This window comes from Opisthocomus hoazin, chromosome 2 (genome assembly GCF_030867145.1).
Source record: "Opisthocomus hoazin isolate bOpiHoa1 chromosome 2, bOpiHoa1.hap1, whole genome shotgun sequence".
Taxonomy (NCBI): Eukaryota; Metazoa; Chordata; class Aves; order Opisthocomiformes; family Opisthocomidae; genus Opisthocomus; species Opisthocomus hoazin.
The window spans coordinates 81,665,847-81,684,512 of record NC_134415.1 but is presented as its reverse complement, the minus strand read 5'-3'; the positions used below and the strand labels follow the sequence as shown (position 1 = coordinate 81,684,512).

Sequence of the window (18,666 nt, the reverse complement as noted above, 5' to 3'; positions counted from 1 at the left end):
AATTACTGTGGCACCACTGAATCAGATGGTCCACAGATTTCCCTCTCACACCCCCAGAGAGGTTATATATGCTTTAGACAAAAAGAAATAAATAAAATCTGAAAAAAATAGCACCAAGTAAGCTGCCTAGACAGATCAGCTGGTGAACTCAGGCTACACATGTATTAGCACTTAGTGTAGGAAAACATGAATGGATCAGTAGCAAACAGTTCGTCCTGAGAGCCTGAACCTTAAGTTGTGTGCTGGGGGGGGGGGTGTCACTGTGCCTGAACTGATTTACAAACTCTTCAGATCAATTAAGTCTTGCAGACATAATTAGATGTTCATCCATCAGCATTCAGTACATTTTTAGATCATGTTTTTCTGTTTAGTTTCACTTGAGAGAATTCAGTTTGCATTCTCTGAAGCAAAACTATGATCAGCAGGGATGACCAGAATCATTAAAAAACAAACAAACAAATCACAACACCCAAAACACTCCTAGCCTGAACCAAAACAGCAATGTACACCTACCCTAGGGTCCCTAAAAAGCAGTTATGCAAATATATCAAGTGACTTAACATGAGCAGCTACTTATCAAAAACACATACTGACAAGCCATTGTTGTGTATTTTTACATACTGCGTAATATATTCTAATTTTAGATTAATTTTGACATGAGATTCTAATTATTATAGTCTTGTCAGTTAACCTCAATAAGCTCAAGTTCCTTCCTTGTGCATTTGCTTATGTCCATCCATCCACTTCAGCAATGCCTTCTCAAATGCTGCTTCCATGTCAACTTAAATTACAGCAAGATGAATAAAACCCTGGAGAAAAAAAGAATACACTACCCACACAGACACACAAACTGGTCACATTCAGATTCTGGTAAAAATATTAAAATTTAATAATACCGTTTGAACATACAGTGATGTCAAGGAAAGAGTAAAGGCATTCAAACAAATGGATATAGATCTTAAATAATATTTACAAAGCAAGTTGACTATAAAGTCACAAATACTTTAAATATTTAGTAGAATATAGCATAAATTCTAATATAAATTAGATATTAACTTCATCTGTTTTTTTTCCAGCGATAACAGTCTAATCTTTACATACTATACACATTAAAATACTAAAAAGTTATAAAATTTTATTTCTGTTACTATGCAAGGAAATGGAAAATACATCAGATCTGTCTTACTGTACAATATCCAAATTGAACTTTCTATAGTGTTCTCTGCAAAAATAAATGGCACTTTCACATGCAACAAGGCATAAAGTACAAGTCTGTCCATTAGTAATATGCCATCTTAGTGCAAAGTAAACTAAACCGCAGATGTCATTCAACCATATAGTTGAAAATCAAAAGTGTGGAAAAGATTCTGACAAACTTTCTGATTCAGACGAAAGTAATAATGAAAAGCATTGAAACCAATTTCCATACAGATCTATCATTTTAAAAAATGAAAATACAGCATATTGAGAAGTTTGTTGTGATGGTATCAAAGTTACTTTGACAACACATAATGGAGGGAAAGCTGATGATCCTGTATGAATTCTGAAGCCCAGCCCTGCTGACGGGCTGCAGCATCCCAGCTGCTTTTCTACTGACTGTTTCCAAAATTACTTCTGTCACTCTGAAGTGCACATCAGTGGTCAGATGAGTTTTCTAGACTTCATTATGCCATTGTGTAACCATAGCTTCCACAGTGCAACGCCACAAGAAGTCTGTCCTTAAGGATTTCTTTACTTGGGTATTCAGGTAACTTGAGCATGTTGATACTGAAACGGAAAAAAAGCCACATCAGTTCCGCACGACACCCAACAGTAAAGTTTTCTGATTGAAACCCCTGAAGATGTCACATTTGCAGAAGAAAACAAACCTGTGCTGCATTATGGTACCATTGAGCATTCAAACATGTTGCTGGAAATTAAGGGGTTTTTTCACTTCAGCAAATGTGATACAATAATTTCACTTGAATATTCCCTTATCAATCATACTATATTTAGTTAGGAAAAATGAAGTAGTAAACTATGACCAAACATAATGTAACGTTACCTGGGTTAAAACCCACCACTGTCATGTTGGATAGTGAATACTCCACAAACTGTCTAATATTTTTTGGCCATGTAATGAAAATATTCAAAAGAACTGTACTTCTGACTGCGACTATATGAAAAAGCCCCATTTTTAAGATATTTCATTGAGACTACTTGACTTACCATGTGCTTGATGTTGGTAAAAGATTTGCAGTATAAGGTACAGCAGCAATTGTAAAATTTTGCAATCCACTGCCACCCATTATGTGGGCAAAGCCACCATGAGGCACCCTGGAACTGAGAAAATTCACAGAAATTAGACCATTACAAGAATGTTATAAGCCAAAAAATATAATCTTTACACTGCAAACATCTCTAATGGCTAGTAATTACACAGTTACTAACACTTTTATCAAGGTTCGCTCTTCCTTACCCATATCAAAATTCTCACTGACTAAATGCTTTTAATCACAATATTGAATAACGTATTTGTCCATTTACATTAGGCATCAAATTGTTTGAATGATATTAAAGATAATTCTGTTTGCAAAAAGGAGTCATTAATACAACCTTTTTTTATAACAGAATATTATCTCAGTTTAGGCATAATCTATGGTTATTTATATTTACAATTTAATAAATACTACCTCATAAGAAAGTTTACTCCCCTATTACTATCCGTGGGACAACTGACCAAAGCATCCTTAGCAAGTCTTTTCATTTACTACCTGAAATCTGTGGTCTGAAGTAACTAATAAAACCATTACATCAGTTACACTATCATCCAGTGACAATCTACAGCAAAACCAGAACACACTAAAAAAAAAAAAAATCACTAGCATTTTCAGCAATGCATTCTCACTTCATCATGTTACTCAATTTTGTTCCTTTTACCAATACATTATTCAAGGATTACTCAAGGTGTAAATGGACAATAGCCCTGGAGTCTTCAGAGTCCATTCCTATAATTTCAAACTAACAGAGATTAATAGAATAAAAATCAGATATTTTTGTAACATCAACTGAAGTTGTATGCATTACAAGGTAACATGTTGTTAGCACAGCCCTTACACCAAAAAAAAAAAAAAAAAAAAAAAAGACACCTGCCCAGCTCCAAGCTCCCCACTGCAGGAGGGACAGGGACATACTGCAGCAAGCTGTGCAAAGGGTCAAAGATGATAAGGGATTAGAACATCTGACACAGGAGGACACCAAGCTAGGGACCATTCAGCCTGGAGAAGACAAGACTCAGGGGAATCTGATCAATGTATATAAATACCTGCGGGGAGGAACAAGCAAGAGGATGGAGCACAAGCTTCAAGATGGAGCACTCAGTGATGGGACAGAAGGCAACGGGCACAAACTGAAATCCGGGAATTCCACCAAAACAGGAGAAAAACTTTTTTACTGTGAGGTGGTCAAACACTGGAACAAGTTGCCCAGAGAAGGTGAGGGGTCAGCATCCCTGGAGATAGTCAAAACCTGACAAGACCTTGAGCATCCAGCTCTAGCTGACCCTGCTCTGAGCATGAGGTTGGACTAGACAACCTCCAGAGGTCCCTTCCAACCCCAGCTACTCTGCAATTTTGCAGCTAGCAAAGAAAGAATCCGATAAAACAAAATAAACCTTCCATAAAATACATAACAGCTGTTAGAATTCTGGATTGCAGGTACATACATTAAAAACAATTCTCCCATATTCACAAAGTCAAGGTGACTGTAAAAATCAGGAGTAAGAACGGAAAAGAATGAAGTAGTTTCCACTCACAGTAAAACTACTGGGCAAAACCACAAAAGAGTAAGGGTTGCTGCTGTAACTGTTAAGGAGCTAGGACAGAGCTTGCAGTAATACTTTTTAAACATACCTTTAAGAGCGAGCTATGGTATCCAACACATAAATTTGTATCACCTAGCTTAATGACAGCAACGTTGGGCATACAATTCTAACGCCTGCATATGAAGCAACCACTACGGAGGGAAGTACTGATTATTTGCAGCATACTGTTTCTGACATACAAATGGAACTGCGCTCACAGTCACAGTTCAGAACAGTTGTAAAGATTTTACAGCAGTACTCTTTTATTCTATGGGTTTGGCTTGCATTTCTAATGCAGTGCCCTAATACAGTGCTGCCTCCCCTGCAGTGACTTTTTTTTTCCCTCTGATGAAGCAAGAGAATTCCACATTCAAATCAGCCATAAAACACTGACCTAACTGTTGAAAATTTCTCATTCAGCCCACTATTAGCTAAAAGTTTTTACAATCTAACTTATTAAAATCTTTTTCATTCAACAGGGCAAAATCATATAGTGTTATCAGGGCTTTGAACATTTAAAAGTAACAGATGGCTGTCAATTTATGCCTTCAAGAATCAGTTTTCTTTCCAAGCAAAACACAGCCAATAGAGTAAAGAAAGCCTTCCAAATATGTGCAAATAAGATCACAAGAACTTACCTCTCTTACTGCATGTGCAAATAGCCTTCAGCAAGAGTAACAACATGATTTCATACCTTTGGAAACTTCAACACTATTAAAATGTTTAAGTTTACATCTGAATCCTAATTCTTCTACTTATTTTTCCACTTACATATTTTGCATAAATTTACTTGAAATGAAAACAGTGTAGAAGAGATACTTTAAGCCAGTTCCCTTATGTTTTACTTTCAGAAGTAATCATACATATGACATTTATCAAATATGCTGAATTTCCCTTAAAATAGCATATAGCTTATTACTCTGAAACTACAGTCCCCTAAAAAGTTAAACAGCAATCCTGATACCTGCAGAATACCAATAAGGCAGAATTTATCATGATAAGCTGTCAACACTTCCCTCCAACTGTTACATAAAAACCCAATCAAAAGTTGCCAATTGATAATTAACAATAATTTAGCCAAATACTATCATACACACCAAACAGATCAGGGTGGGGCAGGGGAGTAAAAGCATGTGGAATTAGCAATACCATCTCAAGCAGCTGTCAGCAGAGAAAAAGTAGGTGGTGCGTAAGTAAGCTTTCAGATCCCCAATATGAGGCACAAGAACATTTAGGCTTTTTCTTGTGTGCCAAGACCTCCAAAGACACAGAATCTGCTACTCAAACATTGCTCACGACAATTTCTTTGCCGTTAAAAGATGTCTCAAAATTGGTGTTAACGATGAATGTAATAGTACCTCCACTGATCCACCAAAGCAAGACTTCATTACACTGAAAAGGTGTAAGAATGGGGGACGATGACAAAAGGCAAAGTTTAAAAAATATTTAGAGCTGTCAGAAAAACACTGAATGCACAAGCATAATTGTTTTATTTAATTCTCTAAATTTATTTCATAGTCATTGACTGGAAATAAAGAATAGTACCACTTCACACACACACACAAAAAAACCAAGTGAATATGCAGAACAGATTAAAGGGAAATGGAAAAAACAATGAAAATTTTGAATGCAGCCTGCCAGCTAGTACACACAGAAACAAATTCTTCACTAAGGAAACGTGACACCAGAAAAAGATCACAGTTTGAAATCAGGTATACTTTTAGTGCACATTTTTACTTAAGAGACCGGCCTGTACTAGACTAACTGGTGCTTTAGCTCACAGACAACTCAGCGTCTAAATCTTCCATGCCCAGAAACCAGGACTGTCTGGAAATACACGGACGAAAATGCTAGCTACATACCACTATTAGCGGTAACTTTCAAAGGTTAATTTTTGTAATGGAAAAAAAATTACGTAATTTACCTATTGCATTTCAATCACTGAAGAAAAAACACAACGGGTTCCTACCAGCTGACGCAGAAAAATCCTAAGCAATTTGTTTTTAAATTCCAGTCCAGAGTTCTTAAAAGAGTTACCAAAAATTTCTTTCCTACTAACAAGAAATGGGTAAGAACAAGTCAGTACGTGATCTGTGACCCAAATGAATGGTGCTCAATCACATTAATCAGACAACATAATTGTTTAGTTGACAGAAAGCATCCCTTAGAATTTAGCAGATTAACCCAAATGCCATGAAAATAGTGAATGCCACTTCAGTATCATTTGGAATGTTTTAAGAAGCATTTGAAACATGACCTTACATCTTAAAGATCCTCATTTGCCACCTAGATACAGAAATAGACTAGTCCACTAAAAATGAAAGACCAGCAGCTGGAGGGCAACAGATGTGCAGTTAGAACTGCAGGAATCATTTCTGCAGAGGACAAAAAGAAAAGACTGATGTGGACGCAACTAACTTCTTAAATTGTCTGTGATTCCTAAAAACAATTAAATTCACAATAAATCAATTGAAACTAATAGAATTTGAAGACCATGCCATTTGATGATACATCTGTGACTGTGAAATTCCTTGGTATAAAAGACAAGGTTTGATGATCTTAATTCGTATTTTCCCATCGCCTAACCACAAAACTTCTAAATAAAAGGCTAACTACTCTACTAATCCTAGAATATGAAGGGAACATCAGATTAAGAAGATGGTGCAATCTCTACCTGTCACCAGAAACAGAAACTTCTTACACAGCTCAGGTGGCCCATGTATGTCTATGGATCCACTCTGCAAAATGTCTGTATACCCAAACTCAGCAACTCGCCCAGCTCACATGGGCATTCATTGCTCAAAACCTTCGCCCACTGTCCCCAAATCATAAAGGAAATAAAAGTGGCTTTCCCTTAAGAATAACTAGAATTTAGGATAGAAATTCTATATAAAGCAGAGTCTTGCATAAGGTTACTTCTTCACTTTATCTTGACATGCTGCATTAATACTAAATTCAGCTTGGCTTTAGGAGAAGGATGTTCTGTTTACACTGACTAAAGCGATATCTAGTAATCTCATATGTTAAAGCCTATATTGATTACTGGAGAAGGAAAGAGCCACATAAATATGCAACAGGAAGAATACAAAGCACAGGTAAATTCACTACTGCCTTTTTAAAAATTGCCTGGGACAGCAACTTAACTATACAAAGGCCTCTTGCAAAGTAGTCAGGTAATCATTTTCCTGGCAGTGCAGGCAGTAAAAGTGTTAACACATACTTTGTCTACTTTGATCAACATATGGAAGACCAAAGTATGCAAAACAGTTTCTAATTAGATGGTGTCATATAGCAATCCAAAGTCTCTTGACTTATTTCAGCATATCCAGACAATATATTTGTTGTTACAGAATGGTTTCTCACCTGCCAGTAACAAACTGTAATAGCAATACTCTCTCTTCTTGAGTTAGTTCTTCCACAACGTCCCAGAACCACTAAATGAAAAACAAGTTAGTTTGCATTTTCTATTAAATGTCTGCAGTACTTGAAAAGACAATACTAAATAATAAATGGAATATTTGTGTTTGTTACTTTAATGATGGAAATTTTTATATAAATTCACACATAGCTAAATGACTTAATACAGGAATATAGTATAAAAAACTTCCACAAATTTCAGCCAAAATGAGCTTCCATAAACACACACAAAAAATGACAAGAGCAGCAGCAGAACCTTTTTTTGGATTAAAATGCAATAGTCCACATATAAAAAAAAAAAAATTTTACCTGTATAACTTGGTCTCCTCTCTCATAGCCACTGGTGTACTCCGTATTTTTTAACCAATCATTCACATCAATTTCTGGCATACCAGACAACAAAAGCTCCTTCAGAAGAAGTAGATAGATTGTGATTAGTCCTCCTGACTAACCATTAAATTCTAGTGTTTATACTATTTTTAAAAAGTAATGCTTTAAAGAAATATAAAAATTACAGCACTTTTTCTATTTAATTGCAACCTTATGGAACCTATGACTAAATTTTAATACAAGATGATTCTTGAATTCAGGTAACTTTACATGATCTGTTTAAATTTAAGCACGCAGTATCAAGAGGTAGAAACTGCTGACAAAGAACCAAAAAGAAAAAAGCTCTGAGTTTTGGCATGACTTGAAACAAAACCTGAGATCTCTTCATCACAGAAGATCAAACCACCACACAAACTTAACAGAATTTGATTCTGTGACTGAGAAAAAGTAAAGACAATGGACAGCATCTCCTTACTTTTAAAGAACTTCTGTACTCCTGAAAGAAAATATGAAAATGTTTAAAGGCCACAACATGCATTTTGAAATCACATTTTAAGGCATTTATCACTGGCACGTGAAGTTATCACATTCCACGAAAATGGTCATTTTAAGTAACTAGGATAAGCAGGAATACACTAAATTAAGATCCTCACTAACAGATGCCCAGTAAGCAAAACCAAAGTGAAAGATACAAAATGTTTCTTTTGTGGCTACTGAGCTTTACTTCTATGGCATTACACGACTGATGAAGTGTGCTGAAAAAAGTATTTTAAAACAGTATAGGCATTTCTCCTTACCAGTTCATATTCATCAAAAAGCTGGATCAGAGACGGTGGAATGAACATATGGAAGCCTTGTAAAAAGGCATTTATCTGGGGCTGAATGGCTCTTGTCATTCTAAGCTCTGTGACAAGCTGGACATACTCAGCCTGGAATGTAGAAAACGACATTAAGATACACAATAGCAAAAACACAAAAAAATATACAGCACTTATGCAAACTCACACCCACACAAATGCAGTCCTCAATATATTACAAATCTCATCTACTGTAAGACGTTCAGAGTCCCTATGCACTTTCCAATGACAGAAGCAACCCAAAATAATTCAGAAGACCCTGCAGAGTTCAGAGCCCTTTTTGCTCTTCCCCTTTCCCTCCTTCCAAAGACAACTCGCAAATTAAAATGTTTAAATCGTAACACAAACCAGACAAAAAGCAGGGACTTGGACTAAGACAAAGGAAGTGAACAAAACTTAGTTTGTCACGCATCTAATACAACCAATGTTGTGATCATCTAAGGACTTAAACAAGGCAATGTTCGTAAAGAAAAATATTCTATTAAGCAAACTGACATAACTCAGGAAAAAGAGTAAACTTCTGAAGGAATATTCGTGAGCTAAAAAGCTTTCTTGCCTTCCCCCTGTGTCTGAAAGTCTAACAGAATATATTACTTATCCCTGCAAGTTTTGTTGTCTTAATAACAATTTCAATTTTTTTTAAGAAAGTCTTGAAAGTCTCCTCAGTTTTTAAAAAGAAAAAAAAAAAAAAAAGAAAAGAAAAGCCTTTTTACCATCACTATGTGAATAGACAATATCATAGTTTGTATGCTTTAAGAGATGTGGGGACTTCGTCCCCTTAAAATGATGCCAGTTAGAAAAGGAATCCACCAGAACTTTGCTTTTGTTGAAAACACAAAAGCCTAGAAGGCTGTTAATGGAGGAAGGTTTTTAGAATGAAACAGACAAAAGTTCCTACATTTAAGCTGTATAAACATCTCATCTACTCTGACAAAACTATGCAAGTCTTACAATGTTTCTTTACTCAAGAAAAGAGATTTCTACTTGAGACAAAATTTATTCCTAGATTAAGGTACTTAGTTGCAAAGTAATGCTTTGACTTCCTCATCATGATTTTTAATAATGAAATCATGAAACATACCTCCCAATTAAACCATCTCAGCTACAGCCTTTCTTCAAGACAATAATCTTACAAAAAATACTACCTTGTTTTTTAATTTTAAGATATATTAACCTAAACTTTTAGGTTCTGAACCTGCACAAAAGCAACAAAGCATTCTTTCTTTCTTTCTTCCCTTTTTGAAAACCAGAATGAAGTATAAAGAAAGTCTTTCAAAGACAGTTCCTTACATTCACAGAAGTATAGAGGAGTTGCCATTTGCTTTGCAGTTGGAAGATGTTTTTAAGTGCATTACCACCATTTTATTACTTTGAGAAGACAATTAATTTGTGCAGTGCTCTGAAGAAGAGGAACATTACCTAATCATAACTTCAACTGCAGAGCTGTTCCCAAATACCTAGTTTCAATCTAGTAATCTCCCTAGGCTGTTTCTACTGTCAGTGGAACTGCAGACACCTCTCTTCTCTAAAGAATCAGATGGGTAGCCAAAGGAGATTAACTGCACTAGACAAAAGTCATTCTCTGAATACATCTTACGAGCTCTAGGACAAAATCAGAAACTTCAGCAATATCAGGATTAGAAGTACTGTTAACACTGCTCTTCAAAGACCAGAAATATTTGTTTCATATCTCTTAAATTGCTGTTACATAAATTAGGCTATTCACAAAACAGGGTTGTAGAAGGAAAATGATCACAATACTACTTTTAAAAATCGATTAAAAAAAGACACTTCTTTTCTGCATTGCAAAAATATTTACATTAAAACACTTTCTTTATGAGAAAAAACAATTGCTGTGTTTCAGGTGTAAAAAGAAATGTTTTAAACACCCTGGAACAGCCAAGCATCCTGACTATCAGCACTGGTGCATGCCAAAAGGCCTGTACCACAGAATTTACATAATATATGCCAGTAGAAAAACTGGTCAATTTGTTTTTCCCTCTGTTCACTTCATTTACATTTTATTCCCTCTCAGAAGCCTTAGGAGCACATTACAAAACAGAAATATCTACATAATTTCAGATCTACATATGCATTCCTACACAGTGCATAAAATGTACAATCCAGCCTTCTTTTAAGAGAGGAGATTTGATAAATGTACAATCCAGCCTTCTTTTAAGAGAGGAGATTTGATCAAACACACAAATATGATGACAAAGTCTGGTTTGGGTGAGGGGTTGTTCTGTATTTTCCTTTGAGGTAAATCAAGCAGAGATCATGCTATCCCAATTTCACAACCCCATATACTGTGAGACAAGGGTGAATCTTCATTACGGTGTTCAGAGTGAGAGAACAGCTCCATTTCAAAGCTGTTTGAAAAAAATACGTCACTTTTTACTGCCAAACAGCACGGCCAGCTCACAGACAGACAAGTCCTGGGAGGACAGAGAAAGCCACAGGAATGCAGAGATTTGCACCATTTTTTAAAATAGCATATTATCAAACTTCACCTAGCTCTAATTTTTTTTTTTCCTAAAAAGTACGTGGAAAACTGCAAAAATATACATAGCAAAGAACAAAGAGAAATGCATTGCGCAGACACTGGACAAAACCTGGCTTCTCCCTTTGAAGTCTATTACCACAACAAAAGGCAGCTGAACCACTACTATAACCGATACTTCAGTGGGAGCTACATGGACGCTTCAATTGCAAGACTGGAACATTTGTGTTGTATGGTCCCACAACCATTCACCTATTGCACAGATACAACGAAACTTCCCTCGTTGAAATAAAACAGCTTTTTGCAAACAGCTATTATCAGCGCTCCTCGCATTCACTCTCTTTTATTTCGGTTTCCAGTAAGGAGATGGATTGTTTGGGTGATTCAGTGGGGCAGGGGGTGTATGTTTTAGCATGGGGGGTTTTTTTGTGGGTTTCTTGGTTTGGTTGGGTTTTTTTAAGCAATAAAGATTCATTCATAATTTCATTTTTTAAAAATGCTATCCTCTACAGGATAATCTTAAGAAGATACCTTAACAGGTAATCTGCTAGTGTGCATACACAGCAAATTCCTTTAGAAGCTGAATTTTCTTCTCCAGAGGTATAGCAAATACAATCAGTTTTAAACAACAATCTTTCTTTCCTCAGGCAAAGGCAGAAAAAAAGAAAGATATCTCTTGCAGAAAAAAAAAAAAAAGATGTTTTATAAAGTAAAGTAGACACTGTTCTGTTTAACCTGTTAGAATTGCTAAGCTAAAACAAACTGCAAAACCATATCACAGTAAAGAAATTGGGAAAAATCCCCAAATGCCCCTTAAATACAGATCGACAATTTTCAACAACTTGTTTCACCACTGTCAAAATCAGTGAACAAGAGACAGTGCCATCCTACAGATGTTTGTTGACTTCACATTTTGCAGCTTCAAATTCAAAAAATCAATTAATATTAACAGACTCAAAGCTATCACAACAGTCATCTGTTTCTTATCACCTTTCAAATAAAAGGTACACAAACTCTCGTCCCCTCCTGCCACAGCTGAGGAAGGCTGATGAGCTAGAATGGATGCATCTGTTCTACACATGTGCAACCATGCTTTTTACTCTGTGCCCCAAGTCAGAAGTTAACAGAGCAATGTAAGCTAGTCATGACTGAGGGTATCCTCATCTGGGGAAACTTCTAATTTCATGCTAACTATAACAATTTTTAAACAGCTGTTATGAAACTACAATTTATGTTGAGTACATCTATTTTGTATACTGAGAAGTTAAGACTGCCCAGAAACAAGAATCAACATCTTGGCTTTCTCTGATGGGTAATAAATTAATCATCCACTGCCTTCACAATTAGGCTTGTTTTACCATCTGTATTCTTTCATGAATGACTATATTGCAGGACACAGTGCAGAATCAGGCTAATAATATGTATTCCTGTTATTGGAATGACACTTTGCCTTACTGAAAATGAGGGTTAAGCATACAAGAATCCCGTACTGATTGCTCCAACACAAACTAAAATTTTGTCAGAACAAACGCTGACACCAAGTGGCCATTTGCCAATACAGCAGCTGTCTGCACGACTGGTAGCAGTGAATGAGTAATACTGTGTACAGAAAGCAAGTTAGGCTAGCTCATCATAAATGAAAACCAAAACACAAAGCAGACATAAGGATCTAAAGAGTCAATGATACAAAAAAATTGCAGGTCTACCCATAACACTCCTGCAGTAACTCACAACTATCTAGTGTGTAACTGTAGAATTCAATTAGACTGACGTCCATCCTAATTTCTAGATAATTTTTAAAGTCTGGCTGTGCTTTTCCATATTAGTTTTCGAACTACTGCTGCAGAGAATTCAGGGACTTTCAAAATTTTTACTATTAAAGTAAATAAAAAAGGTATATTATTTCCATACACACCAAATGACTGGCAAATGGCTGAAAAAGCTTCCTGCAGCCTCTTACTCTGTCAATTATCCATGTCACTGTAGAGCAATCCAGTGCCATAGACTGCCCTAGCAGGCAGCACATTTTGCAACACTACCTACAATTTTACTTCTAGTAATTGTTACTGTTTTACCTTCCCATGACTTAACTTTAGCAATATTAGTAACTTTTAAAATAAAACCTTTATTTAAAGTTGATCCTATTTTTCTTCCAAAAGCTCTGTCAGAAAGAACCATCTCAAACCTGAGAACTTGCAGAGATTTCAGACAGTACTACTTCTATAGCATGCTAAGCTAGAAAACAGGGGAATTGTGTTGGCAACTTTGTTTTGTGTATTTCCTTCAAAACAGGTACAGCATTCATGCTTGCAGTTATTCAGAAAGTCTGCTCATTCGCTTTTCTTATAGTATCAACTTCTGAATAAACCTGTACACTCACCTTGTTTTCCTGTGTAACAAGTATACTTGCACCCCCTGGCTTCAATGGCACTTCTTCCATTGCTCCAAACACATCAGTCTCAACAGAGAAGGTCAGCTCTAAACCCAGATCACTGATATCATTATCTAAAATCCACTGCAAGTTCTTTGCATACTCTGGATCAATAGATGCTACATCCTGATAATTTACAGGTATACCTAGAAAAAACAAAGAGACAAAACCCCGCAAATAAATAGGATAAAGCAAAAAATGTTCTAACTTCAAATATGGTAGAAGACTGCCCTCTAGAGAGAAACCAGAATAATACAGTAATACAAAAAGGAAAAAAGGGATTCACTTACTAACTACAGCAGAACTGTACTTACAAATTTTAAACTATTAAAAAATTAAGTTTCCTCTGTATGTTTTTCTTCCCAGTGAAGCAAACAGCATACCATTTGAGCAACAACAATTTGCACAATTTCAGCTCACGAATGGATTTCAGTAAAAGCATCTAAACACACAGACCACTCAACATTAAATGAGTTTCCTGAAAAGTCTTTTAATTTTTCTACATAACTTTTAGCAACCCAAATAACATATACAATAATATCTTTCACGCCAGAAAATTATTTGGGCGTGGGAAGACAACCTTTCTGTACTTAGAAAACTCTTTCGCTCTTCAGTTTTTTTTCTTTTTAATCATGTTTTCTATGAGGCCTACTATACAGTTGAAAAAAATCATTTATAGGAATTTTACTTTTTCAAACTGAACTCGCAAGTCATTTAGAAGCATTAAGAGGAGAGTTGCTAGAAGTGTTGACTTTTATCCAAGCACAGCAGCTGCCCAGTTACAGCTCCTTCACAGACACAGCACTCAAATTTGGGCAAATGTGCCCAGAACAAGGTGACTCTGAGTTTGCGCAAGAGAACTACCCTCTTCACTACACAAGAAAGCAAACCCCAGCTACTTTAACTCTGTCATTGCAGATAATTTAACTCTACCAGGACAGATAAATACCTGGCAAAAGGGGCAGGGGGTGGGGGTGGTAGTATGTTTAGAGAAAAGCAACTTATCGGGAAATACTCTCTTTGCTTGACCATCTTCTGTGCATTGTGAAGTGCCACAAGGGTGCCCATTAGTACAAGTCTGAGCATGCTATGGACTGCAGAAGCAGTACTCCAGAGAGCAGCACAAAATTCAAAGGTTAGCAGTCGGTGCAAGCATGTAAGTGCAAAACCTGTTACAGTACTGCCCTGGAATACCTGACTAGTGCTCGAATGGTGTGTACACAAGCTCTACGGAATTTTCTAATACAATCCAGCAATGGTCCAGTTTAAGAGGACAGATAATTTACTAATGAATTTTCACTGTCACCTCTCAGAAAAAAAAAAATCTCACAGCTGTCTAGTAGTTTCTAGACAACTTTCGCTTTTGCCAAATAGTAAGCATATGCACCACATATGAAATGTGGAAATAATGATGTCTCTGAGGGATATATAAGCAAAACATGTGGGAAAAGGAGACTAAAAAGTAGAAATCAGAGACTCTTTTAGAGAAGAAACTGGAGTGTTACGATGAGACTACACTTGCAATCAGCACGTCTTGAGACCAAAGCACTAAGCTCACTCCTTTGCTTGACAGATATTCTACCAATCGATAGCCTCAAGTCAGGCAGTTATAAAGAAACTTAGTCAGATTTATCAAGACAAAGTTTGAATCCCACAAAATACTATGTATCTTTCTCTTGCTATACCTGTAAGGCACCTGTAGATTGAAAAGGAAGAGAAATCTGTCTTAGCATACTTATGATAAACAGGTACTTCTGTGCAACACAGAAATTCAGAAAGATACTACAACTAAGCTCTGAGACAAGTTCAGTAAGTACTCAAGGATTTATGGCCTAGAACTCAAAATACACTGACCCAGAAATTAATTTTTGCTTTTGTTTATGCCGTTTCAAGGAGTATTTCCTATTATACTGTGAAAGAGGGGACTTAAGTCTAACAGCAGATAGCACAATTCAGAATCTATCTGCTACTTGTCTTCATGGGTTGGAGGTGGAAGTTTCCTTTTCCAAACAGAAAAGTAATTGGCTCCTTAGAAAAAACACAAAGTAACTGGACAACAGCACTACTGAAACCATCTTATCCTCCCCTATTTAAGCAGAAGGCAGACAGATAGGAAGTTCGAGAAAAACAAACCTAAGAGGCCTTATTAATTTCTGACTATATTCCTGCCTCAGTTCTACATCCATAATAAAATGCAGTGCTAACAAACATGAAGACCTCTGGAATAATGTGTGATTTAACAGCACACAAAAAAAAAAAAATCACGCAAGCTACACATCTAACATCTTGTAAAGCACATCAGTTGTGTGTTAGCTGGGTCATCACTTAAGTTGGTTATCTTTCCTTGCCTACCAGATATTGTTGCAGAAAGATCTCAGTTCATCACAGCCAAAAAAAGGTGATGCATCCACCTGAATCTCAAAAAAGTAGCCAGTTTTGTTCATACAGGTTTCGGCTTCTAATTAAGGCACTTCCACATCATGCCTGTTAACTAGAGTTCCTTTGAAAGAGGTTCAGACCCTTCCTCAGACAAAGGAGGTCTTACCACAGAACTGGTGGATTCAGTGCCACCAACAGGAAAAGCTACAGAAAACAAGGATCTCAGAGAGAAACCAAAGGAATGAAAATGGTCTCAGGCTTTGAAAGATATCACACTCCATTACTTAAGGCCTGACAAGTAGTTGAAGGGAATCTCTACGCCTGTAACCTGGTAACTTGTATTTGGCATGACCAACAGTTAGCATAACCCATAGCTGAACAGGAAACAAAACTAAAACAAAAACCCCTCAGGAGCATTTGCTGCTGTGCAACTCAGGCTCGTTAAGCAAGAAGAGACGAGATGCTCAAAGTTGAGGGAAAAGGCCTTGGAAAGATTTAAATAAACCATTACGATTGAGGCAGAAAAAGCAACTACTCTGGGAAGCGGAGATATAATTTTTCCAGTTCTCTGTGCCTGATGAGAAACAAGAAGTGATAAAAACCTGTGAACCTTCTGAACTTAAAGAAGTTGAATGTGCACAAACTTCTAGAGAGTTCCAGGATGCCTGTTCAACAGAATGGCAAGACCTTACTAAGAGGGACTGAGATCTTATTAACAGAGACTACTCACCACTGTTTGGTTTGCAATAACTACTCCAGCAAAATGAAAAAGAGTGAACAATCAGTGAAACATCATTGAACAATGTCAATTCAGAAACCAACAAATCCAGTATATAATAATGAGTCAAACTAGAAAAGAACCCAAATTCATTAGCAGCCATTTCCAAAAAGAGGTGACAAGAGCAACACTTGACTATTCTCAGGGTGTCACCAAACATGAGAAAAATGTTTTTCTCATTTGTGAATACATCACACAGAGTTTAGCCTGTGAGCATGATTCTTCTGATCACACAGAAGAATCTCTTGATGTCAGAGGCCAACCCTTAATTCATTGCCAAATTGTGCCACACAAAGATATGTGTACTTTGGAACCACTTTCCAATGCAAAGCTCAATGACTAGGGCAGCCCAATGAGGCATTGCCAACATGGTGGTGCTTCAGAACGGCTGTCCTCCCTTGCCTTTGGCCCAGTACACAGTCACTCTCCTGCAGCAGAAAGCGGTACTAAGGGAGAGAAGTAAAATGCATCCCTTTGTAAAGAAGATCTTGACAGAGATGACTGAGCCTGCACCATCAAACTGCAACAACAGTGTTCCCTGAACACATCACAGGAAGAGAAACAGTAAGTCTGAAGTTAAGAGTTGATCTGTCCAGGACACAGCAAACATCACAGCAAGACACTAGGTAGACAGAATGATTACAGAGATGCAAACAATTCCATGAAAACCTTGCTAGGTCTTAAAGTAAGGAGTGGTTCTTGAGGAAATGTAAAACTTCCAACATCACGCTATCTTACACTTCCAAAGAAGATTAAAGAATAGAGGTTAAACACAAAGGAAATTCTGCATGCAGTGGCAAAGGAATTCATGTACTTAGAGGAGTAAGAGGAATTCAAAATGAATTTATCCTTCCATCATATCTTCATGCAAGAGGAAAAATTTTTCATGACAATGCAAAACAGGGGCATCATGTTCAGCCATCAAGAGGTACAAAGGTTTACAGAGCAGAGAAGAGCCCTAGACTACAGATACCACCAGCTAACAGAGGTCCTTCTCTATTAAAAGTTACATTTTTATAAAGACTTCTGACAGTCCTCGTGAATGCTACAGTAAGTGTATGAACTAACTTTCCTCGGGGAAGAGACAGGATGAACCTGTTAGTTCTGAAACACTGTTTCAGGAAATAGGTAGTATTTGTTGGAGTGGGTAGACAGGGAGATTTCACAACAGTATGGATTCACCTTGTTAAAACATTATATGACTGAAGAACTGCAGGCGTAATAAAAAAAAGCCTGAAAGATTTTTGCCAGAGTTCATAAACATTATCAACTTCGTAAATCTGTCCTAAGTTAACAAGGGAACGATTATTTTCATTTCTCAAGAATGACATTACATGGCAGGACAGATGAATTTCACAACTGTGATGCAAAGAATTGCATACACCACAAAAGCAATTGGCTGCACTGGTCTGCCTTTCAGGCATTCCTGAAGTCAGCAACATTAAAGACAACTAAATTATATGATTATCCTTTAGACAGACTAATGATGCCTGCCTTGTTTTTAATTTAAGATTCATATTCAAAGACAAATTGAAAGATTAGCTACTTTATTAAAAGTTGCTAACTATATAAAATTCCCAAACAGTTTTGCTAATGTATTTCTGTATTTTGCAGCTATAACAGTTCCTAAGAGAGGCTCAGACTGGAATAGCAATTAGTGCCATATTATGTTGTGACTCTGATTTACGTAAAAGATTCGCAAGACATTCATTTCAAAGACTTTCTCACTTCTAATACACACACAAAATTAAAAAAGGAAAAGGCTTATTGTTGAGACAACCGTTATGCATAATAAACAGCATTTTAATAAAACCATACCAAGAATATGTTTGTAGAATGACCTCGTGAAGTAGATGTTCACCAACTGCCTGTGATTCAGAGCTAGCCCCAGGATCTGGCCTGCGAAACGGAAGTAGTTCAAATGATCTGGATTTACAGAAGAGTTGCTGTTAGGCTGGAAAGTTGTTCCTATAAAATAAACAGATTATCATGTTTCATGACTTTTTTTTTTAAAAAAGTTAAGTTTGTATTTATCAAATATACTAAGCATTTGAAACCAGTGAAACAGTTTTATTTTGGGGTTCTGGAAGATTTGTTTGGGTTTTTTTTTGTTTACACCAAAAACATGTCAGA

General features: G+C 36.6%; 1 protein-coding gene across 3 annotated transcripts in view; it reads right to left on the bottom strand.

Moving 5' to 3' along the window:
- Nucleotides 1-921: 921 nt before the first annotated feature.
- HACE1 (HECT domain and ankyrin repeat containing E3 ubiquitin protein ligase 1) overlaps nt 922-18,666 on the bottom strand; it is a 53,473-nt gene continuing 35,728 nt past the window's right edge. For all 3 annotated transcript variants that reach the window (XM_075414307.1, XM_075414308.1, XM_075414309.1), the window contains 7 exons: nt 18,352-18,501; nt 13,326-13,522; nt 8,386-8,517; nt 7,568-7,666; nt 7,205-7,275; nt 2,209-2,322; nt 922-1,767 (listed from right to left, as the gene is read on the bottom strand). In XM_075414307.1, coding sequence (XP_075270422.1) covers nt 1,665-1,767; nt 2,209-2,322; nt 7,205-7,275; nt 7,568-7,666; nt 8,386-8,517; nt 13,326-13,522; nt 18,352-18,501 — 866 coding nt within the window. In that variant the 3' untranslated portion in view covers nt 922-1,664. The remainder of the gene's footprint in view (nt 1,768-2,208; nt 2,323-7,204; nt 7,276-7,567; nt 7,667-8,385; nt 8,518-13,325; nt 13,523-18,351; nt 18,502-18,666) is intronic.